At 31.7% G+C, this 26,268-nt stretch overlaps 1 protein-coding gene and 2 pseudogenes across 1 annotated transcript; all 3 read right to left on the bottom strand.

The window, feature by feature from the left end:
- Positions 1-303: 303 nt before the first annotated feature.
- LOC137807038 (cell wall / vacuolar inhibitor of fructosidase 1) lies at positions 304-1,092 on the bottom strand. Its single transcript, XM_068607455.1, has one exon. It carries the CDS (start codon positions 1,048-1,050, stop codon positions 508-510), a length of 543 nt encoding a protein of 180 aa, XP_068463556.1. The 5' UTR covers positions 1,051-1,092; the 3' UTR covers positions 304-507.
- Positions 1,093-11,534: 10,442 nt separating this feature from the next.
- On the bottom strand, positions 11,535-13,225 carry LOC150028792 (uncharacterized; annotated as a pseudogene).
- A 234-nt stretch (positions 13,226-13,459) lies between these two features.
- LOC137805526 (uncharacterized) lies at positions 13,460-17,111 on the bottom strand (annotated as a pseudogene).
- Positions 17,112-26,268: the final 9,157 nt, after the last annotated feature.

Here is a 26,268-nt window from a genome sequence, read left to right on the forward strand (position 1 = left end):
ATATGAAATAGATTTTGGACTTTAGGACTGAATATGATTTAAAAAAATAAAAGACCCATTAGTTAATGTGAAAAGTTATATATAATATTATGATACCTAATGAAAACCTAATCGGATGGAGATTGAAAAAGAATAGAAACAAGTTTTGTTTCTGCAAAGGAAGTTGTACACGCTTAACCATAAAAAGAAAGGAGAGATAGATTGAGAAATGAAGATAAAAAGAAACTGCTCCCAGGCTTCTCATAGATCAATGTAAGTGTTTATCTCTATTATAATCTGATGTGTGGAATGTGAGAATAATTGTTTGTAAGATAATTATGATAATGTATTTGATTATTATACACTTCAAGTGTTTGGGAAACTTGTGAGAATCTGGAGAGACTTGGATGTTATTACATATGAGTTATTATGAGGGCTTTAAAATAGATAGCAGCATTACATAACAGGTAAGACCAAGGTTCCAAGACATCTCTAACAATTGGTCAAAGGTTTCAGGAAGTGGATAATCTAGAGCAGCAATCTAACAATGGCAGCTGTAACAGCAGCAACATCGTGCATAGCATTGTTCTGTTTTGTGAGTGGAGAATTCCCAGAGAAGTCACTCTCACAATAGGTAGCCTCATTGGCAGCATCATTAGCCCCATTTTCAGCAAACTTGGGGTTCCCTTTCAGCAGAGCCTCAGTGGCTTGTGCAACATCAGCTACCAACACTGTGTTGTATTTACTAGCACAAGAACTGAGGGCTTCTTGCTGCTTAGGTCCTCCTCCCTTCTTTTGCAAGTCATGGATTATTTTCAAGGTATCATATGCTTTGGCTTTGATCACGTTTACCATGATAAGAGCCAGCCCTCTGACATCAGCAGTGGAGCTTCCAGGGCTTGCCTTGAGATATTGAAGGCAAAGATTGTAGTTGGGGGTCTTCTTGCAAGTGCTCTCTATCAGACTTTCATCGTTTGGATGGAAGCTTCTGCACTCGTTTCCTGGTATTGTATTCATAACAACGATGGCTTCGAGAAACAAACATAGAATCACTGCTTTCAAGTTTGCCATTGTGATTTTTTCAAAGGAGATTTCTCACAACAGTAGCTTGATTCCTCCTTATGGATTGCTGCTACCCCTTTTTATAGTCAGGAGTTCATGTTCTGGACCTGCCTCTCAACTTTACTTTTACCACAAAGATAGTTTTTATTATTTAAAATTCAAATATTCTTAGTCAGTGAAAGTTATTTATGATTTTAATGATATACATAGGAGAGCATATTGTAAAATAAATTTAATAATTATATTAATGCAAACTGATTATAATTAAATATAATCAGTATCAGATTATAATTATGTAATTATATCATATGAACAGCTTTTAAAGTAACATTTTTTTAATATATCTAATATATATATACACTTTTTCAACGTACGTTATGGCTGTTCAAACCTACTTCCTGCATTAATACTAATTTTACAACTTTGAATAAAAAAAATGTGGAACTGTCATCTTTTAAAATTGTTTATCCATTACTTTCTGTATTAAATAATACTAATTTTTTCAACTTTGAATGAAAAAAAAATGTGCAACTGTCATCTTTTAAAATTGTTTATCATCGTGATTCAAATTTGCTTTCTGTGATTAAACATCCACCGTTGTATGTTGGCTCGATAAATTTTTTATTTATTGGCTTTCAAATTCAATCCTTAAGTTATGAACAAAGATCCTTAGAATTATTTTTTTTTTTAGCAAAAAATTAAATAAATTAAAGGATACTTCAGGTTCAGGGTATACTTAAAGGGATCCTTAGAATTATTAATTGAAAATTATTTTTAAAGACTTAAAATTTATATATTATGTGTATTTTTTTTTACAAATTTTAATTAACGGTTATGACACTATTTGTACTAGTCGGGATCGAGTAGGTCATGTCATTCGATTTCGATTTTTCGACCGAGCAATCAACCACATTAAAGAGCAAATTGATTATAAATGACAAGTAAGGAAACATCCACATAAATTCAAGTGGCACCCCGCCAACTTCGGGTGACACTCCGAAAAATCAGTTAACATTGATTTACTAAGGATATGCTTCAAGTATACCTTCCTAGAAATTCAGATGACATTCCGAGAAATCAGCTAACAGTGATTTATTGAAGATATGCGTTAGATATGACCCATCAAGAAAATAGTTCATTACCAATTACTATAAACAAGTCTTCTACAATGGAGTAAGGTGCGCTCTTATCAGTTTTGATATCCTACACTTTCAATAGAGAATACTTACTTGATCGTCGAAGAACCTTTTACAAATTTACTCCCAACCGAGCACTCAAGAGCTAAGAAGTAGAAGTGTTGAAGTTTGAAGGAGTGAAAGAACTAGAATACAATGGAACACGACCGAACGACCGACACCGACAACAATAGTGACAGACAATTTCAGGTACTATTTAGGCCCACTTTGTGTATACAAGTACAATTGGTGTCTCCACTCGTCACCACTTGAAGGTGGCCCGATCAGTTTGAGCCATAATTCCTACAAGTTAACCAAAAACTGAACACATAATCAACAAATTGAATAAAAGCACCTACAACTTAAACATTTAGTATCAACAAAGTCTACCAACTGTAGGTTGATTTGTATACCACCAATATTTTTTGAGTGGGGAGCCTATTGAAATCAGGTTGAATACCCAAAATACCTCCTTTTCTTGAGGGGTCATGGATGATCTCGATCATGATTTGTAACGAGTGGGTGACTGAGTCCAATGAAAAGGAAATTTATGATTCCCATCAGAACCAAAATACCTCTCTTTGAAATTCTTATAGGATGAAGTATAGGGAGCAAAAAAGAATGTTGTTCGGACAACTCGACAAAGAAAGTCAACCCACGGGATGGGTTAACCAAGAATTATAATAAAACAATAAAGATTGTGGGGACGACCTCAACCGAAAGACATCACAAATTAGCCTAAAGGGCCACCCACGAATTTGGATGTAACTGGGTAGAAGCAACGTTGAGGATCCTAAAGACTCCATTGTAAATTCATCAAAAGAAAGAGTTACATGTAAATCGTTAAAAAGGAAAGTGCATGCAAAGAAAAAGTCTTGAGGATCATTTTCCCGATTGTGACAGACTCGATCAGTGTAATTACAAGTATCGATTGCAACCACGTCTGATGGGCAGTCCGAAATTAACATAGAAACATTATAAAGAAACTCATCTAAAGTAGACAAACCGTTAAAATAGGTACGTATATGAAGGATGCGTGGGTCAACCCACTCATAACTAGGATAGTGAAGGGGTCAGCTAGCAAGGTCAACCGCCTGGCTAGAACAACCCACATCCTTCACCTCGTTAGGATTAGAATGTGTTCGTTCTGGTGAAGAAGAACAAGAAGGAATGTGAAAAGACCCAAAAGAAAAAGCCATTACTAACCTATTGAGGAACAAATGCAAAGAACAAAGGTGAAGAGTAACCTGAAGCATTCGAACAAAAAAGGTTGGCACTAAGACAACTTTTTAAAGCTCATATTCAGAGCAAGAAGATGCAAACATAGCAAAGTTCGAAAAGGACTCCTATTTATAAACTTTTGAAAAGGAAGGAACGAAACAGTGTCTCCTTTGACATTGTTAGATTTCTTTCAATCCAAGGGTTTACAACATTCAAACTCAAAACGACACAGTCTGATAGACCGTTAGATCTCTTCGATCAAAAAGTGAAAAACTCGAACAATGCGTTGACTGACCTACGTCCTATCTCTACACATCATTTAATACGTCAAAGTCACTTCATACCTCGAAGTACCCAATAGTCTTAGACTCTTCTAAAATAACCTTCATCGAGTCTAGGGGGCAAGTATACCGGTCCAGACCGAGTGAGCCACATCACTCGGTCTCGATTGACCGACCGACCGGGTGATCAACCACATTAAGGAACAAATTGACAATAAATGACAAGTAAGGAAACATCCTATAAATCCGGGCCACACCCTGCCAAATCCGGGTGACACCCTGAGAAATCAGCTAACACTGATTTACTGAAGATATGCTCCAAATATACCTTCCTACAAATTCGAATGACACCACGAGAAATCAGCTAACACTGATTTATTAAAGATATATGGCCCATCAACCAAATAGCTCATTACTAAACACTACAAATAAGCCTTCTACAATGGAGTAAGATACACTTTTATCAATTTTGATATCCTACACTTTCAATACATAATACTTTCGTGATCGTTAGAGAACCTTCGATATAGGCTTACTCCCGACCGAGCATTCAGGAGCTAAGGAGTGAAAGTGTTGAAGTCTGAAGGAGTGGAAGAAGTGAGAAACTGAAATACAAGGGATTTATGAAAGTAAAAATTTATGAAAGTTTGTGAGTGATATGATTGGTTTAATTGAAATTATAACTTTTATCAGTTGATAAAAACCTAGTGTAAAAGATAATTTTAAAAATGTAAAAAAAAATTAAAATAAATTTTAAATTAAAATAAATAAATTATTATAAATTTTAATATATAAAAGTTATATTTTAAAATAATAATAAATTAATTAAAATTTTAATATTAAATAAAATAATTTTTTTCAATATGTTATTAAAATAAAATATTCATATTTATTATTATTTTAATATTTATTTCAATTATTTATTTTAAAAATTAAGTAAATTATATTATAAAAAATAATTTCTTAAAAATATTTTTTTTCAAACTTTGTTCACAATTTTAAGTAGATAGTATTAAGCTTAATTTTTTATCGATTAATATATTGTTTTTTTTTTAATTTTAACAGGCCATAAATATTTTTAAATTATATATGTTTCAATAGTTACCTTGAAAAATGTTCACTTTAACCAGTTGTATTAAAACAAACGTCTTGTGATTAACCAATTTGTTTAAATGTTTTTCATTCATCAGCAAAAGATTCAAACAAATTACATTATATGGATACACATTTATAATAAAGTTGTTATCCATCAATCTTTATAAACATTTATATTTGTTTTTCATATGACTTGTCTCCAAATCTAATAATCCTAAACACACCCGTCACATATGATCCGTCACATATGATGCTCATCATTCATAAATTCATAAGTTCATAAATATGTTTCATTCCATTAAAAAAATAAAATATCTACTAAGTAACTATCGATAGGATGATTAATTACGTTAAAAAGTAAATAAAAGATAAATTATAAGTATGGTGGCATCATACAAATCTAGGTAACTTTCTTATAAATCCAAGTTGCACTCTACTAAATCTGGAAGCTATAAGATAAATCAGCAATATTGATTTATTGATTGAAGATACAATACGACTTATGAATCAAATAGTCAACTACCAAACACTATAAATAAGTCTTCTATGCAAGACAGTAAGATACGTTTTTATCAATTTACTTCATACACTATCAATATAGAGTACTTATTTGATCGTTGGAGAACTTTCTGCAGGCCTAGGTTAACTGCTGACCAAACACGAAGGAGTTAAAGACATGAAGAGTTGAAGTTCTAAGAAGCACAAGAAGAACAAATGAGGAACGACCTTACACGAGAAAACGAATACGAAAAAATCAACCGACACAAGCGACAATTGTTACTGTGAGTTCTAGTTTCAAGTACTAACTAAGTCTCTTTAGTATTTATAAAAGTATAACAACTAAACAAAATCAATGAATAAAATCTGCAGGAATTTTTTATTACAATTTTAAAACAGTTCTCTAGTATTTTTCTCAATTTTCTGGTTTATTATATTCATTACAATAAGAGCCAGAAATTATTTCTTCAATTTTACAATTAAATTTTTTCATCAATTTTCCTCTGCTTATACGTAGCAAAATATTGTGTTTCAACTAAAATTAAAAAAAAAATCTACTTCGCATTCCATAAAATAATTTAATATTTGTTTTTGGGATTTTGATTCTTTGAAACATTTTTCTATCTCAAATCGGACATATATAATTGTTTAACTATTTATTTATTTATATATATAGACGCACACTATAGGGTTTAGTAAATGAAAACGATAGAAGAACATGGAATAATCTAATAAATGAAACATTCAAGCAAATTATTAAAAAGCAAAAAACATATTTTAATATATCATATGGATTGATACTTGTTAGGTAAACCTAACAAAGCTGAAGAGCTAATATATACTTATATATATATATATATGCATGTACCGATACTTATTAGGTAGAAAATTCAATATATGTGTATAACTTACCTACAATATATATCCAAATTCCTTACTCACGTTAATTTAAATAATTTTTTTTCATTATATAACAAATAAAATATTAAATTTATATTAATATTGATATCAAAGTTTAAATATTTTTTTAGTTTATATAGAATGAAATAATTTTTTATTGGATAAAAAATATTTGCATTCTTTAAAACTTGAGTTTATATTTTTAGTTCTTTTAAAATATAAAATTATCATTTTTTTTCTCTAACATGATGGAGAAAGATGTATTTTGGATGTCTTAAAGAATTTTAGAAGTGGCGTGTATTTACTGTAATAACGATGAAAAATAAATACATAAATATTAATTAAATTAAACATATGTAACTTAAAAAACATGTAGAATATAATAAACTTTTCAATTATAAAGTGTTACGAATATTTTTATATTAATTAAAAAAAAACTAGTTATAAAAAGAAACACGCATACAGAAAAGTGTTTTTTTCTTATAAGCAAACTTGGAGTGATTATCTTTTTTTCTTATGCTTTTTAAAATAAATCTATATAAATATAAACAAATTATTAATAAGTAATATTATTTCATTAAAAAAATTGTTAAAAAAGTTTATGCAAGGAAACCTAACCTTTACAGTTATAAATTATATGAGATTTTAATAACCCATGTCTAAACCTAAATTATTGAATAAATGTTCGAATTAGCATAATGTTTGTTTGTTCTCCACCACGATAAAGAAAATTTCCCGCCACGCCATTATTGAACTAACTTTTGTGTGTTTTGGGTGAATCACGTTTGTAGTGTGTATGACTCAACATTTGGGCACCCTTTTTTGAACGGAAAGAACAGCTAGAATCAGATACTTGCATTCATCACGACATACACCTATACACAGGACGGATGCAAAAAAGGAATGGTTGCAAACATAGGTTTATCTTGTTTAATGCAATTTGTTTTTTTTTTATAAAAATCTTTCATATTAGGTATCAATATGTTATCGGACATTTCAGATATATTGACATTTTAAGTAACAACAATTATTTACATCATAAAAAAAATATTATTAAAAAAATAAAAAAAATATGAAAACTAGACCAAAATTCATATGTTAACAAAAACGATACATAGATAGATTATACATATTTTAAAGGATTTTAAGAACAGATTAGATGGAAACTTATTATACCAATGAATAAATCATAAATTAGTCAACTTATCAGCACACGCATTCTCTTCACGAAAAATATGAATAACCCTAAACCTAATTTTTCCACAATAATTTGTTTAATGCAATTTGTTTAATAATCTCATATTATTTATTAAAAATAATTTAAATATATTTTTCTAAAAAATTTAATAATAAAACTGTAATGAAATTTCAAAGATACAAACAATAATTAGAGTAGAATAAGTCCTGCCGATATTATCTCAATGAAAATTAAACACTTTCTTTCTATTTCCTTATTTCTGGTACATGCATATGAATTTTCTGTGAAGAAACTTTAAAAATTCTTGCATTTTCTTATGTTTGGTCTCAATGTGTGGTTCTGTCACAGTTCATAGAGATTAAAGAAGTCTAATCTCAGGTTGTAGCACTAACACAGAAAATATGTTGACTTGGATTATCCATGATGTGATATAAGCTGTGTTATCACAACATGACACTTCTCTCTTTCCAGTTTTCAGATTCACTCTTTCTATAGATTATATACTTGTAAAAAAAAAAAAATTAGATATTCCTTTCCTTTTATTTAACTTAACAACTTATTTCCTTTATATATTACTAGCGGAAAAACATACTTCTGGCTATATTTTTTAATTTTATCCATGTATCCAATTTTTTAAATATTAATATAAATTTATATTGTAATATTTTAATATATATATATATATAAATACACAGTACATATAAAAAAAGATGGAAGAATTTGAAAAAAATTTAAAAAAAATTAAGTTCAATAAATAAATATTTTTGCATAGATTAACCAAAACTTATAAAGAGAAATGAGAATGAGAGAGTATATTATATTATAACTAAGGAAGAGAATGGAAGTGAAATTTGAAAAGCATTATTTAAAACAAATGTTATAAATGATTATTTTAAGAAAAAGAAAAATAATTAAACTGATAAGAGAAATTATTGAATTAATAATAACTGATATTTTTCTTAAGATAAAATTAAAAAAAAATATTAAGTTATATATTAAACTAGTTATTACTTTTTTAAAGGTAAAATTGATAATTATAAAAACAAACCTCATTATATATTATTATATTATTAGAAACTCTGAACCTATGTATTTAAAAAAAAACATATCATAATAATTACGTAATAATTATTAGGTGATTCATTATATGCTACTAAAAGACGTAAAATTCAGAAAATGTAAAAAAAAAGTTCTTAAAAAAAATAATAGTAATTACATGAATAAAATAGATATATAAACACAACCTATCCTCTTTATATATACTACTGGAAGCATTTGTGTATCCATTTCTTTATAATAAAATATAATTTTAAAAATAAAAATTATTAATAAAGTTTATAGTGAAAGAATAAAAAACATAAAACATTTCATATATATTTATATATTAAAGAAGTCGTTAAAAAATTGCAAATAATAAAATAAATAAGATAATTTATATTCATAAATATAAAACAGGCAATACAATAAATAATTATAAAAAAATTTATTCATTGTTACTACTCATCTTGTATGTTGGAAAACAAACTTACTATACAAAAATTTCAGTTGCAATTTTTTTTTTAATATTCTCCCTGTTAAAACTAAGTAGGGAGATTAGACATAAAAGAAATAACTGCTTAATAATTTAACATTTAATTAACTTTAAAAAAAATCAACTTAAAGTACTAATTTTAATATTATTGAAATATGTAGTTAAATTAATTTTTTCTGTTTTTGAGGGTTAAAATATAAATTTTTCACTAATTATCCGAGGTTTACATATTAACGCAGAAGGTTAGGCCCACAAGTCCAGAAATAGTGATATAACCAACCCTACATTAGCACGGTTCTAAAATCACACACATTCAATTTAAACTTCTTTTTAATATTGTTTTTAATTTTCATTCGCTTCCTATCTATTTAAACTTGTAGTGTAAATGAAATGTAAATAGGAAAAATATTTTTTTGCAATTAATCCGACTATTTTTTTTATATTTGCAGCGAAAATATGAATATAAAAACAAAACAAAAAACCATAAAAGTAAAATACATCAATTAATGAGTCACACAATTCATAAATACGGATCATTAAAACTATTTCAACATGTTAAAAATAAAAATTAACCTCAAAGATATGAAAAAAAAATGTGTATAACTTAACTTTATGTTGATAGTTTCTTTTCTTACCCGACTTTCATTAAGATAATTCCAACCAATCTTTTAGGTCTTCATTCCTTTCTTCATTTGTACTTTTCTCCAGCTGGTTTCTTGTAGTTTCCTCTCTTTCAATATTCACGGCTTCATATTTTGTCGGCAAGATTTTCCTATGATAAAGTAAGAACATATATTATGTAATATCTCCCTTAAAACACTCTACTTATCTCTTTATCGATCTTTCTATTTATACTACAAAGTATTGGATTTCATTAGTCTTGTTGAATTTTTACTATTTAAAAAATTTTGTTTACTAAGTTCAAATCTTATATTAGTCACATAATTCATAATTTTGAGTTTTATTTTAAGTTTTACTAGAATTTGCATTGGGCCTTACTATCTTTACATATCAAGTTTTGAATCTAATAAGTTCTTTTGATTGGATTTATCTCTAATCTTATAGTCGTTATTCGAATGGCTGAATGATTCAGAAGTGTGAAAGTTCTTAAAAGTTTTTTGACATTTTTTAAATACTACTAACTAGACAGTTCAATTTGTTTGTAAAAAAAAATTGTAAAAAAGTCGGTTATGACTTTTTTCTTTGATTCAGGGGTTTTCTGTGGTTGGGGTAAATTTATTTGGTCTTCATATATTCGGTCTTCCAAAACTCCTGTCCTTTGAACAGTTTTTCATGGGCGGCTTCCTACATATCAACATATTCAAAATAAAGGTCTGCATATTTGTTCTATGTGTATGCTTTGTGAAAAATATGAGGAATTTATTCAACATTTATTTTTTTGAATGTGTTAATGCTTTGTGTATTTGGAGTTGGGTTTGACACATTTTTCCTGCTTATCATTTCTCTAATAAGGATGATCTTCTTTCTTTTATTAAGAGTGATGGTAGTCCGTTGGTTAAATTGATTAAGCTAGCGGTGATAACTTTTTCTATTTGGATGATATGACGTATGAGGAATTATGCTCGTTTTCATGATAAGATTGAGGTTTCTAAAGTTATTTTGGTTATTAAAGATTTAACTTGTCTAGTGGATAATTCGTTTAAAGTTTCAATGAAGAATGGTATGTTCGATTTCAATGTGCTCAAGTCTTTTGGTATTAACACTCGTACTGGTAAAATTCTACGTCCTCTTCCTGTTAGATGGGAGTTTCCTTCACCAAGTTGGGTTAAAATTAACATTGATGGGGTTGCTAGGGCATATCCTGGTCTTGCTACTTGTGGAGATATTTTTCTTGGGAGTATGGAGGAATTTATTTGAGCTTTTTTTACGTTTCTTGAACTTCAGACTACTCTGGTTGCTGAGTTTTATGGGGTTATACATGTTGTGGAGGAAGTTCAAAAGATGGGGCTTACTAATGTCTGACTGGAATGCGATTCAGCTTTGGTTTGTGTTGTGTTTACTACTAGGTCAAATGTTCTTTGGAAGTTTCATAATCGATGGAATACATGTCTTAATTCACTACAAGAAAAACTGCATTTACATACAGTCAAAATCTGTATGTAATGCAAGAAATCCGTATGTAAAACATGATTACATACGGATTACATATGGACGAAAATCCGTATGTAAAACCGTCGTAGGTAACTGTTACATACAGATTTCAAATCCGTATGTAATTACATACGGATAAATCCGTATGTAACAGGGGAGGAGATTACATACGGATAAATCCGTATGTAATAGGGGTCAGTATTTCATGTAATTGAAAGCACTGAAAATTTGTTCAGAACCTGCATTATCAGAAGCAATTCCAGTTTTCAGAATTCATTCAAAAGCAATATCAATCAAACATTCAGAATTGCCCATAAATATTTCCGAATGTTCAAAATATCCAATATCCATCAACATTCAGACCTGTTCATAAATACAATCCTATTTCTAAATGTTCAAAATATCCAAATGTATTTTTCATTAAAACATAAAAAAGCATCTAATAAAAGAAAATTCAAATCATTACAAAAGTTTTAAAGAAGCTAATAATTATTATAATCTTGACCAGGTGAATTTTGTTGTTCTTCATGATTACTATCATGTTCATTATGATTACTATGATGTTGTACTTCATCATTGTCTTGTATTTGATTTTGTTGAGTTGGTTGCGGGATATTTGGCTGTTGAAAAATATTTTGTGCCGCTGCTACTGCTTCAGGTGGTAGATATTGCAGCATAAAATTTTGGAAGGATTGAAATTGAGCATTCATGTCTTGAATCTGCTGCTTAAGTTCAACAATTTCTCCTGCATCAGCTTTGTTATTACTAGAAGATGCTTGTGTTTCTTTTAGGTAGCGATCAATACAGTCTTTGTGATCATCGACATGTCCAACCCCATATACTCGTCCCTTGTACCTTCCACCTGTAGATTGTAACCAACAACTGTTTCTTAATCTTTCCTTCTCAGCAACATCTAATGGAGTAGTTATTGAGGCAGCCGTAGATTGTGACTCAGAGACTGCTCGAGAAAATCTACTTTGAAAATCTTCCTATTAAAATGAAAAATATTTGTTATCATAGTAATTAATGTACATGAAAAAAAAATTAAAAAAGTTTTGATAAAAAAACTAACATGTGTTTGTCTCGATCTATCATCTACAAAATCTCCAGTGCTCTTCCGTATGTGTTTTTTGAAACACTTCATCAACATGGACCGTGCGGCCAAGCTCCTGTGTCTATAAAGAAAACATTTTATAAATTAAGGCGGTAATAATTAATCATAAATTAGTACAAAATTTTATATGGAAGTCATACCAAACGAATAGCGTGTTCATGCACGCTAATGGATCCTCCGGTGTGCAGACATCCACCTTTTTCAGACAAACGATTTTTTTTAGTTGTATTGCATTTGGATCGATACAGAGGCATGTTCCACTGTTCCAAGAGGTTGTTCCAAACATTATTCCCAATCCATTCTGGTCGTTTTCCTTCTTGGCGAGCCACTTTAAACATTTGTGAAAGACTGTGAGAAGCCTTCGTATGGAAATTTTTGTTAACTTTGTCCTCATCTTCAACCCTCCATGTGACCTTCCTCTGCAAAACAACAATCATCAATCCAAATTGTAAATTATAAGCATTTTTTAAAGGAATAAAAACAAGTACCTTAAAACGTTGAAAAAATATATCTCGGTCAGCCTTTGGGATTGCCCCCCATGTTAGCCATGGCTCACTAAATTGTTGCTTAATGGTGGCAGTGATGGCCTTGGATGCAATTTTTGATGGATAAAACCTAAATACCAAAACAAAGTATAAGAATAATAGTAAATTATATAAATTGAAATTTATTATATTCTTACCCTCCCCCAATAGGCTGAATCAGAGGGCGATCACCAGCTGAGAGGACCTCGTCCTCTAAGTTATTGCCTGCAAAATTTGAATGCGTTCCTCCTAGATTTGTATATGGAGATGGTGTAATATCTGGGTTTAGGGTTGATGCATTAGAACCAACACGTGGAGACGGTGTTGATGCAATAGCATCTGCTACTGGTGGGGTGGATTGGGTAACATTTGCTACTGGTGGGGTCGATCCATGAGCTGAAGAAGGAATAGGTGTATTGGGTTGACTGGATGATGGATTTTGATAGTTAAATCGTGATAACAATTTTATCACATAAGGTTTTTTTCCCCTTTTGTTGTTACTCGGTGATGGTTGATCAGAACCTCCTGATGACATCGATATATATGGCATGAAATGATAATGAAGGTAATATAAGTTTATGAATTGAGAAAAAATATATTGAATATAGTTTAATAAAAAAAATTCAAATAAACATGCAAAAATTTCATCAGCAAACATAACCCAAGAGTATGACATCAGATTAACTGGAGCAATAAACAGTATGTTAACAACAACAGTACACAGTAGTTCCTACAATACATATTATTTGTTAACACTGGTTGCCTAAGTCTATTCAGAGGTAGAGATGTCAAAGTCATCTCCATATTCGTCTTCATTTTCTCCGTCCTCATTGTCCTCTTCCCATTCATTTGTTTCTTCATCTATCTCATGTTCAAATAGGATAGATTATTTATGTCCACTTCTTCAAGCTCAGCCTCTAAATCTCTTAATCGTGAAACTTGTTCAACTTCAATCACTTCATTAACATGTGACATTTCATCAACTTGATATGGCACTTCAACTTCTACATCATCAGAATCTATACAAGCTCTGGGCTTTGTTTTGATTGCAACACACCAGCCACGTTTGTCTCTGCATGATGTTGGATATGGTACATAATAAACTTGTCGAACATTATGTGCAATGATAAAAGGATCAAATGGCACATATCTTCTATCCATTCGAATATCCACAATACCATATTTGGAATCCACTCTTGTACCTCTTGTTGATGGATTAAACCAATTACAGTAAAATAATACAACTTTCTTATCTGAGGTCGAAGAATTGTACTCCACCTCATACATGTGTTGAATCACACCGTAAAAATCATCCTCACCTCCTTCTGTAATACCTTTTACATGGACCCCACTATTTATTGTTTTCTTTCCCTCGCTCCATGCATGAGTGTGGAATTTGTACCCATTCACAAAGAATGTGTGCCATTCTTTTACACACCTTAAAGGACCAAGTGATAAATCTCTTAGGTGTTGGTTCTTCACAGTTAGAGGGTCTTTATGAACCTATAAATATATGAATGTCATTATTTTTTTTATGAAATGGTTAAAGAAGTCAAGAAAAACTAAATTATAGATTTTGTAGATACATACTTGTATCCTAAACCACAAAGGGAAATCTGCATGTATACGAGCCGAAGCATGTGATTCGGAAATTTCATTAGAATGTAAGAAAGAGCTGTCAAAATATAGGTGTCAATGCATTAGGTTAGCGATAACTTAATGAATGAATAACAATGTTTACCATAAGTATATCGTGCATGAGGCTTACTCAAGGTATGATTTAACTTCATTACAGTTGATCAAAACATGAACATGAGCTGAGTTCAATTCTTCATCAGTTAACCAACGAGTGATCTCCCTTCCAGAATGACGTCCAGGTTGGTCAAAGACAGATAAGATTGATGGAAGCCTTTCACTTTCAATGTCCACTTCATTTCTACTATGTTGTGATCTTAACATGAAGTTGTTGAAATAGTGTGAACAAAAATGAGTTGTCTCACGATGCAAATAAGATGCGCAAATAGATCCTTCTACCCTAGCCTTATTCTTCACAGATCGTTTGGCATATCCCATGAATCTATAATCAAAGAAATATGTTATGATTGATAATTATACTTGACATTAAATAAAGAGTAATAACTGTTATTATTACCTTTCAAATGGGTACATCCACCTATAATGGACAGGGCCACCAAGTTTGGCTTCATATGCTAGATGGACAGGGAGATGTTCCATAGAATCAAAAAATGTCGGGGGAAATATTCTTTCCAATTTACAAAGAATTATTGGAATGTTTTGTTCCATCCTAGTAAGGTCATTCTCTTTTAGTGTTGTAGAACACAAATCTTTGAAAAAATGACTTACTTCAATAATGGGATTTAGAACATGAGTTGGTAACGAACTAAATGCTACGGGAAGTAGGCATTCTATGAATACATGACAATCATGGCTTTTCATCCCAAACACCATTCCCTTGTTCACATCAGCACATCTAGCCAAGTTCGAAGAATATCCATCAGGCATCCTAAGATCTTTTAACCATTGACACACATGTTTAATTTCCTCGATTGCAAGTGTGTAATTTGCTTTTGGCTTGAACATTTTTCCATTAGGATGTGACTTCAGTTCCAAGTCTCTTCGCCTACAATACAAACTTAAGTCCATTCGTGCTTTCTCATTGTCCTTTGTCTTCCCACTCACACTCACATCAAGATTATGTCTTAATATATTGTCTTTCCAGTATGGAAGATCCCAAAAGATGCTTCTTTTTGTCCAGTTATGCCACTTCCCGTAACCATGTATTCTTTGCACACCACCACCTTCAGTTACTTTAGGATAAGTCTTGACTCTATTCCAAACTTGTGTAGGTGTGAACATAGGTGGTGGAGGATCCATGTCAACTTCCCCTTCTTGAATGCATTCTTGTTCCTCCTAAATGCGTGATCATTTGGTAAAAATCTACGATGTGAGTCAAACCAAGAATTTTTGCCCCCATGATGTAATCTAAATGCCTTTGAATGCTCCATGCAATGCGGGCATGCCAATTTACCATGAGTTCCCCAGCCAGACAACATACCGTAAGCAGGAAAATCATTAATCGTCCACATTAACGTTGCCCTCATCATGAAGTTTTCTTTCCTCGAAATATCGTATGTTGGGACACCACTCCACAATTTCTTCAAGTCGTCTATCAAGGGCTGTAAAAATACATCAATACCAGCCTTTGGATTGAATGGGTCCGGTATGAGACAACTCAAAAACATATAAGGTTTAGACATGCACATTTCGGGAGGTAGATTATACGGAGTCACAATTATTGGCCAACATGAATAAGGTGCATTTGATGCTTGCACATATGGATTAAAACCATCAGAGCATAAACCTAGTCGCACATTACGTGCCTCCATAGAAAAATCGGGATATACTCTATCAAAGTGTTTCCAAGCCTCGCCATCACATGGATGACGCAAAATATCATTAGTGCTTTTGTTAAGATAGTGCCATGTCATTTCTCCCGCAGTTTGTGTTGAAGCATACATTCTTTGCAACCTTGGAATTATTGGCAAATAGAACATTGCCTTTACAGGAACTGGTTTTTTGTTACTTGATCCGGTGTTCTGATGATGGTACCTTGGCTTATGACAAAATTTGCATTCAAGCAACGCTCCATCATTTTTATCGTATTCGTTATCATAGAAGAGCATGCAACCATCCACACAACAATCAATCCTCTTAGCCTGTAATCCCAACTTCGACACTAGCCTTTTTGCACTATAATAACTTTTAGGCAAACTTGTTTTGGTGGGTGTTGCATCCAAAAGCATTTTTGAAATAAACTATAAGCATTGGTCAGGAATATTCCAATTGGATTTGCAAGCTAATAGTCTGACACACATTGATAATTTGGACTCTGATGCCCCTTCATACAATGCCGTATTCGCATCCAACAAAAGCTTATAAAATCTTTGACTTTCTTCGTTGGGAGGCTCTTCCATGTTATCTACATTTGGTGCCTGGACTGAATCTTGTTGCCTAAGAGCATCATACACCATTTCTTCCATCCACATAAATTGGTCATCTTCTGCCTGGTTCTGTGCACCATCCATTCCCAAAGTTATACAATTATCGTTATTATACAAGTCACCTTATACCATGTCTTCACCATGATCAGTCCAAATCCAATAATTAGATTTGAAACCATGTTTGTAGAGGTGAACCTTCGCAACTCTTTCCTCCAAAATTCGTGTACAATCACACTTACTACACGGACATCGTATTCCCCCATCATTCTGATAACATTCTTGTTGGCAAGCTTTGGTTATAAACTCTTCAACTCCCAATATAAAAGACTCTTTCAAAGCACCTCTTCCTCTATGACACCTACCATACATCCATCCACGATTTGATGGAAATTGATCCATGTTCTATTGATGAAGCAATTCACGAAAAGTCAACCAATTTTTAAGACAAGCCTTGGAAGACCGAAAATATTGTTATAAATTGTATTTGCAGATTACTTATTGGAATAAATGTCATCTTTGTTAGAAGCAAACATCTAAGAGTTTGTGTTACAAACTCTGCCTAATTCAACCATATATGAATTTTCATAAGTCATCCAAATTTGGCTAATATTTATGCTTATTTATTTATTCATCCAAATTTTGATAAGTCATCCACAAGAGACTATGCATTTGTTACATTGTAGCCAAGACTTGACAAAAACATTGTTGTCAAGCGTACTGCGTAACACACACCTAACTAACTTAACTCCTACTTTGGCAAAACTGCTCTGCCATATGAAAAGGATACAAACTAAGTGTTAATAGGTAGTAGAAATTTGTTTGATTTATTTTTCCTTAACTGAAAAATAGTAAATTTCTAGTATTACAAATCAATGCAGCAAAACAAATTTGAAGTGACCGAAATCTAACCTTTTAATGACTACAAAAACAGCCTTTTACTTCCACGTAAGAGTTATCCTAGAACCTCCACTGCCTCTGTTTCATTCACTGCCCCTTGTGCTGCTGCTCCCACAATTCAATCATCACCCTGAAAAATTAAAAGAATAAACAACAATATCATCAAATTTAGCAACTATACATAGTGATAAAAAGATAGTTTTAAGAGTTTCATGTATAAACTATAACAGTTTTACACTATCACATGATCAGTATAAATCCTAAAACAGGTTCACCATAAACCGATAAAAAGTCATGCCTACATTATCTTTCTATTAGAAAGCATAATTTTTGTATAAAGCAAGTGTTGGGATGTCCTTTTTCCTACTTTGGTTGTGGTGGAAGTTGTTAAAAGTTTTAAAAACTAGTTCTGTTTCATAATTTTATTGAATGGTGTATTCTTTGTAATTATATAAAACTGAGATGTTTCTATCTTTATTGATACCAGCGATCAAAATATGGTTGGGAAGAGAAGATAAGGAAATATTGGAAGTTAATGTAGAGTTTCATTTTGCAGGATAATAAGGATGATCTTCGTGAATCACTTGACAGTCCTGTTTTCACTGCACCAGAGTGTATTTTAGGTTGCTTTTACTTTTCAAGGTTGCAAGCTTTAGTTGAAGTACAGGTTCTCAGTACTCTTACATGTGGTTATGTTTATAGGTCTGACCTATGGTGGTAAAGCTGTAGACACATGGGCAGTAAGAGTTTATACAAACTCAATTCAATGAAAGTAACAAACCTAGTGACAATTTAAAAATATTTTTGTTAAGATGACATGACACAGCATGTACAAAGTACAAATTAACATAATGGTTAATCCAGGTTTGACTGAAACATGTGGACCAATTACTCTTGGCTTTCCTAGTGAATGTGTATGCTTGGTACTGTTGGAGTTGTATCAATATACAATGAAATAAGGTACACCATGTATGCTTTTGTTCTGAAAATGATAGATTTACACGGATAGGTGATTGTATACTGAGCAGAATAGGAGTAAAATGCATAAAACTCAGATTATGCAGCATAGGAAAGTAGTGGCTGCCTAGCTACCTATGACTCCAGCAACTCCATTATCCTTCAAACCCCTAGCCCATACAGGGCAACAAAAAACCAGCAGCTCCATGATTAAAGCTACAGCACACCAAACTGGTTTCCTACCACATTTGAGCCAAGTTGTTGCTCTAGATTGCCTCTTACTAGAAGCATCATCTCTCTTTATCACAATAATGATATCTGCTTTGATTAGAGGCTCCTAAAACACCCCCAAGCCTGCACCTTTCTTCTTCCGATTTAATTCCAGCAACCTGTTCATCTAAGCACTCAGTAATCTATCTGATTCTACCAACCAAGCACCAACCAAATCATCCTTATCAGATCTTGCAACAGCACCAACCAAACTACCAGTGTATGTGAACTAAGACAAACCTGCCTTCACCGTACTAAACCTGTTGTTACCCTTCCCACCAGCATTTACTCCTTGCTCTCCTTTGGACTCTTCCTCAACTCTGGCACAACTTTTGCTGGACCTGCACCTGTTTTACTTCCATATATATTGCAAACTACTAAAACAGCCTGCACCTTTCTTAAACCTACCAGACTTAGGCAGACCCAATCAACTCCAGCTGTGTCTACAGCTTTGTGACCTCTGCATCTCAGCCCTGCACTCTGAGCCCCTCTTACCCTTATATTGGTTCACTACAGACCCTATGAACCTCACCTGTCCCTCTACCGCTCACTCCTTCTTACTTGATGCTATTTATACAAATCACCAGGTTAAGAATCCAATCTGCAAAGGAGTAATCAAAAGTGCTGGACCTATATTTTAGCCATAGCCTATTTATACAAATAACCTGTTTCTTCTGTTTTTCTATACAACTTTTTGTTTTTGCCTCCTACCCTTTATGTATTTCTGATTATCATACTTAGCTAATGACTTGTACCATCACAAGTATTGGACTTTTTCAAGGTGTTGAGTCTTTTGGAATCAACTATGCTCAAGTGGCTAACAATTTGCCACAAGCAGACAAAGTCCTTAAATTGTTGAGCACCCTTAACCTCACAAAAACAAGAATCTATGATACTAATCCTCAGATTTTGAGTTCCTTTGCAAACTCAAACATTGAAATAATTGTGCCTACCCCTACTTTGCTTACAAGGATAGTCCTAATGGGATTTCTTTAAACTACGTGCTGTTCAATCCAAATGCAGGAATGGTTGACCCTTACACCAATCTCCGTTATGCTTTATCATAACATGTAATTTATAGAATAAGATCAAGAAGGTAATTATCTTACCAATTTGCTTTAATCCTATAAATGTTGACATATTTAATAGTTTCTCTCTAACTGTTTTTCTTTTTTATACTCAGGTTACAAAAGATGTTTCACTTCTATCTAGATGGATGGCAATTGATCTCTATATCCGGGAAGTGGAGAGCCTCATATTTCAGGTATCCATGAACCAGTGCAGTGATAGGTTATCAAGACCGGCACATGGCATTCTAAGTCATTTGCCTATTCAGTTTTATATTTAGGCAACATCCTCCAAATGCCAATGGATATTCATCATTGTTTTATATTATAAGACAACAAAGCACTGATTGTAAAAAGTACATAAATTCAAACAAGCAAAATCAAACATCCATATCAATTAAAACAAGCAAAACCAAACATCCACATCAATTAAAAGAAAGAATGCAGGTGCAGAACAAACCATAAAAATTAAACTAGGTTCTGGTGTAGAATAGAACCTCAAAATAAAAAGAAAACCAGGTTCGAGCTTCCAAGCCCTTGCAAGATTTGAAGCTTTTCTCCCCTTCACTACCTCATGTCACGACCAAGCCCTTCCAAGGTTCCAAACTCTGTGCACAACAACAAACCGGTGAAAGGAGAAATTCAACCTTAAATGCTAGGAGGAAACAAGAAATACAATAATAAACCAACCACGAATGAAGAAATTGAACCCACGAGCAAAAAGGAGGAACAACAACCTACGAATTTCAAAGCATATGAACGCACCATTATAAACAAGAGCTGCCAAATTTTAAGAAAGGGAAAATACAAATGAAGCAAAATGTTACCAAATTCAAAGCATTCAAACCGCAACTCGCCTCATATTAAGCAACCTAGGGTTTTTGAAACGGGTGGTTTGCGAAAATTGGGGGTGTTACGAAATTGGAGATTCAAGCTCAAATTCAAGCTTGAAAATTGAAAGTTAGGTTGGGGAAACTTACCTTTCACCTTAGGAAAGCATGCATTCGGGTTCACACAAGACTGATAGCAGTGAGAACTCTCGTGCATATACAAAACCACACATACATTACCATTTTTTTTTTAAACTTAAAACATCTGTATATTAGTTCTGTATGTAATACACATTTTTATTTACATGCGGATACACTTCTCCTTACATACGGATCCATCTAAAAAAATATCCCTTTTTGCACGCCACCATTACATATTGTTACATACGGAAAAATCCGTATGTAACAGAACTTTACATACGGAATTATATCCGTATGTAAAATTCGTATGTATCTCATATATTACATACGGATTTCTATCCGTATGTAATTATCCGTGGGTAATGAACGAATTTCTTGTAGTGATTACTGTGGGAAATTAGGTTTAGGATTACTCATATTTTTCATGAAAGGAATGCGTGTGTTGATAAGTTGACTAATTTAGAATTTATTCATAGAGAATCTTTTCATTGGTATAATAGGTTTTCATCTTGTCTGTTCTTAGAATTCTTTATGAATAGGTATAGTCTACATATGTATTGTTTTTGTTAACATATGTGTTTTGGTCTAGTCCCCCCTTTTTTTCTTTTTTTTTAATAATATTTTTTTCATGTGATCGCAAATGATTGTTGTTACTTGAGGTGTCAGCCTAGCTGAGATCTTAAGTTGCATAGTGATGCCTAACATAAAAGTTTTTATTTAAAAAAAAATTAACATAAATAATTTCTCCTATTTTACTTATTCTTGTTAATTTTTTTATCAACGGTTAACTGTTAACGGTTAAAGTGGGACATAACTTGAAAAACAAATTTCAACTACATAATTATGAGAAACGCTCAATAGACAAATCTCAAGTTTATAACAATCTAGTACTTTTAGCTCTGGATAACACGCGAAACTTTTGGAGTAAAATTTAATGATTATTAATAAAAATAGTTTAAATATCATATTAAAAATTATGTATTATATTTGAATTTGAATAATAATAATAATAATAATAATAATAATAATTAAAGTAATCACTAATAAAAAATACATCATAAGATTGCATTGTATGTGGCAGTATGAATTATCATTATGCTCTTTGAGCTTGAAAGAGATTGAACAAATCAATGACCATGTAACAAAATCATCATCGTCTATTAGTGGTCATAAATAAATCAATATTGTTGTGTAATATATAATTCATTTTTTCAAAATAATTTCAATAATAACAAATAATGTAGACAACATAGCTATCGTTAATTGGATGACAATTTGTTCACCTCTTGAGAATAAAGTTTTGAAGATTATTAACCTTCATCATGAAAATAATGTATATCTTCTTAAGCTTGTTTGGAACTTTGCTTATAGCAACAGACCTTGGTCTTTTCTCCTAAAAGTCAGGGTTCTTAAATCAAAATACGAGTTTAGAATGGTTTATAGATCCTCATCTCTTTGACCTGAAATTAAGCAGTTTTATTCTACTATACTTGATAATACTTATTGGACTGTTGGAACAGGTACTTTTATTAATTTCTGGAATGATAAATGGTGTTTTACTACTTCTTTAATAAATATTGCAGGATTATCTGATGGTGCTACCATTCCGGATACATGTCTCTTAGTTTTGGACTGGTTGTGATTGGAATATTCCCTTGTCTTTACAACAAATACCTCATTTTTTTAATCATATCATGGTTAGGGAGGAACAGGATCTCCCTAATTGGATTCTAGATGAGTATGGTCATTTCACTCTTAAATTGGCTAGGACTTTTTTCTTGGAACCAGAAGTTCCCTGTGGTTGGGGTAAATTCATTTGGTCTTCATATATTCCGCCTTCCAAAACTCTAGTACTCTAGAAAGTTTTTCATGGGGTGACTTCCTACAGATCAACTTATCCAGAATAAAGGTTTGCATATATGTTCTATGTGTACGCTTTGTGATGATCTCATTTCTCTAATAAGGATGATCTTCTTTCTTTTATTAATAGTGATGGTAGTCCTTTGGTTAAATTGATTAAGTTTGTTGTGATAACTTTTTCTATTTGGATGATATAGTGTATGAGGAGTTATGCTAGATTTCAGGATAAGATTGATGTTTCTAGGGCTATTTCGGTTATTAAAAATTTAACTTGTCTAGTGCGAAATTCGTCTAAAGCTTCAATTTAGAATGATATATTGGATTTCAACGTGATTAAGTTTTTTGGTATTAATACTCGTACTGGTAAAGTTCTTATTCCTCTTCCTGTTAGATGGGAGTTTCCTTCACCAGGCTGGGTTAAAATTAACACTGATGGGGCTACTAGGGGATATTCTGGACTTGCTACTTGTGGAGGTATTTTTCGTGGGAGTTTATTGGTGTTTTCTCTATGTTTCTTGAAGTTCGGACTATTATGGTTGCTGAGTTTTATGGAGTTATATATGTTATGGGTGTTGAACCAAGTGGTGTTCAAGCTTTGAAGAATCTAAACCCTTTGAAGAATGTTGAAGTCTTTGTTGTGCTTGCAGTTGCTGTGCTGGTTTAGTTTAGTTCTGGGGTAGTTTGAGTGTTGTAATCCACCCCTTGATCGAATCTAAAGCATAGACATTCTCAATCTTTGTGAAAGTAAAATGTTTTTCAAACTAAGTTAAAACAACTGATTGTTTTGTCGAAACAACCGATTGTTTATACTTAGATGTTTTGAGAAAAGATTGAAAACTGGTTTTCAAATGGTTGAGCTGTTAAAACCAAAACAACCGATTGATTCGAGGAAACAACCGATTGTTTGTTTTGGGACCATAACAGAAAAATTGTTTTAGGACCATAACAGAAAAATTGTTTTATCTTTGACTGAGCTTTAAATGATTTAACTGCTTACGCTCCAGTCATTAAATGCTTTGACCAATTATTAAATGCAATTTAAGAGTTTGTTAAGATTTGATAACAAACAACATCTTTGAATAAATTCAGAAAAACAGATTTGAGAAACAATCTTTTCAAGATTTTAAAAAGAGTTTTTGAGTTTTTCAAAGAGCTGAGATTGCTTAGAGTTTGTGATTGATCAAAGTGTGTGGAATAGGATTCTGCTTGTATTGATTTCAGATTATCTTTTGTAACAAGTGTAATCCTTGTACTCTGTGAAACAAGTTTCGTTTCTGTCATTTCTTTATAATAAAATATAATTTTAAAAATAAAAATTATTAATAAAGTTTATAGTGAAAGAATAAAAAAAACATAAAACATTTCATATATATTTATGTATTCAAGAAGTCGTTCAAAAATTGCAAATAATAAAATAAATAAGATAATTTATATTCATAAAGATAAAACAGGCAATATAATAAACAATTATAAGAAAATTTATTCATTGTTACTACTCATCTTTTATGTTGGAAAACAAACTTACTATACAAAATGTAACATCCCGGAAAATAACATCTAACTATTACAATACAGGTTCTACATATTTCTATACAAGCATAAAGTTTTTCAAAACATTCCTAATACATGATTAGGACACATAGAAATACAAATATTTACAATGTAAGTTTCAAAATCAACACCCTAAAGCTCTTCAGATCCTCAAACACCTGTAAGATCATATGCTCGTGTATGTAGTACAGTCATTGCAGTTCAAACACAACAAGAAAAGCAAGGGTAAGCTAGTGAAAATAGAATTTTATAATATACACAATTAAATCAAAAGAAAAAACCAAGTTACATGATCAATTTCTCAAATTATTCAATCTTCTTCAAATCTCAACAATAAAACGATCACATAGATCTCACATGGATCTACACATTCAGAATATTCAACAAACAACGTCTTCTGGAAAACCCATATTAAATAAGTCCTACCAGAGACTAACACCTGATCCAAAGATTATCAGCGAATCCAACAGAAAGGATCAGGGTAAGTTCAATACAACCCAAGCCGTGCATCTCATATGTCAAGGTGTGCATGAACTCCCCCATCAGCTTCTCACCACCTGATATCTTAGTCTATGTGACTTAGATCATCAGTGAAGCTCGGAGATCTATGTTACCACATAGGCATCAATACTTAATACACAGCAAACATCAGTCCTTACATTATCCCAAATGTATGAATTCAATTCCATACCATTCTTTCATAATATCATTCAAAAAGTGATCCACAATATTCAAAAGCGTAATTAACATAAAAAAAAACAACACTTAAATATTAAACCATCAAAATATAATATTTTTACAAATTTAAATAATATATAAACAAATAACCCAATATATAAACACACAACATCCCTGCAAGAAAAATTGAATATTGGGACCACGTCCCTTCCGCATTCAGATCTTCTATCCTAGGTGCTATTAAAAATTAAATTTAGCTTCCCTTACCTCAATTGCTTGCTTTCCAAGCAACTTCTAGAATTTTATTCACCACAGTCTGGATAAGCTTCAAGATTTACGGGTCTAATGCAAGTTATCCTAACAAAACAAAAATTTAGTATATAATAGAATAAGTTGAGAGGATTAAACTTCTCAACTGACCCCACTAAGATTGATGACTAAATCCTAAGGAAAAACAGAGAACAAAAGATATTTAGAGTAAAAATGAACTTACTCTGTTTGAAAATCTGATCGGGTAGAAATGTTCCTTAACTCGCCAGCTACAACGTGGTCCAATCAGATTCTAAAATAGATGAAGATTGAGAGAGAAAATTAAGAGAGAGGGAGAGAAGAGAATATGGAAAGAGAGAGAGAAAGAGAAAAAAAGAAGAAAAAAAGAACAGTGGTGGAGGGGTAGGTTCTCTGCGCTTCTTTTTTTTTTTTTAACGCTGTCACACAAAAATTTCAGTAGCAATTTTTTTTTAATATTCTCCCTATTAAAACTAACTAGAGAGATTAGACATAAAAGAAATAACTGCTTAATAATTTAACATTTAATTAATTTTAAAAAAAATTCAACTTAAAGTACTAATTTTAATATTATTGAAATATGTAGTTAAATAATGTTTTCTATTTTTGAGGGTTAAAATATAAATTTTTCACTAATTACCCGAGGTTTACATATTAACGGAGAAGGTTAGGCCAACAAGTCCAGAAATAGTGATATAACCAACCCTACATTAGCACGGTTCTAAAATCACACACATTCAATTTAAACTTCTTTTTAATATTGTTTTTAATTTTCATTTGCTTCCTATCTATTTAAACTTGTAATGCAAATGAAATGTAAATAGGAAAAATAATTTTTTGCAATTATCCGACTATTTTTTATATTTGCAGCGAAAAAATAATATAAAAACAAAACAAAAAACCATACAAGTAATCTTTTAGGTCCAACCATACAAAAAACACATGTTCTTTTCTTAACCGACTTTAAGATAATTCCAACCAATCTTTTAGGTCTTCATTCCTTTCTTCATTTGTACT

This window comes from Phaseolus vulgaris, chromosome 3, assembly GCF_051622355.1.
Source record: "Phaseolus vulgaris cultivar YP4 chromosome 3, ASM5162235v1, whole genome shotgun sequence".
NCBI classification, from domain to species: domain Eukaryota; kingdom Viridiplantae; phylum Streptophyta; class Magnoliopsida; order Fabales; family Fabaceae; genus Phaseolus; species Phaseolus vulgaris.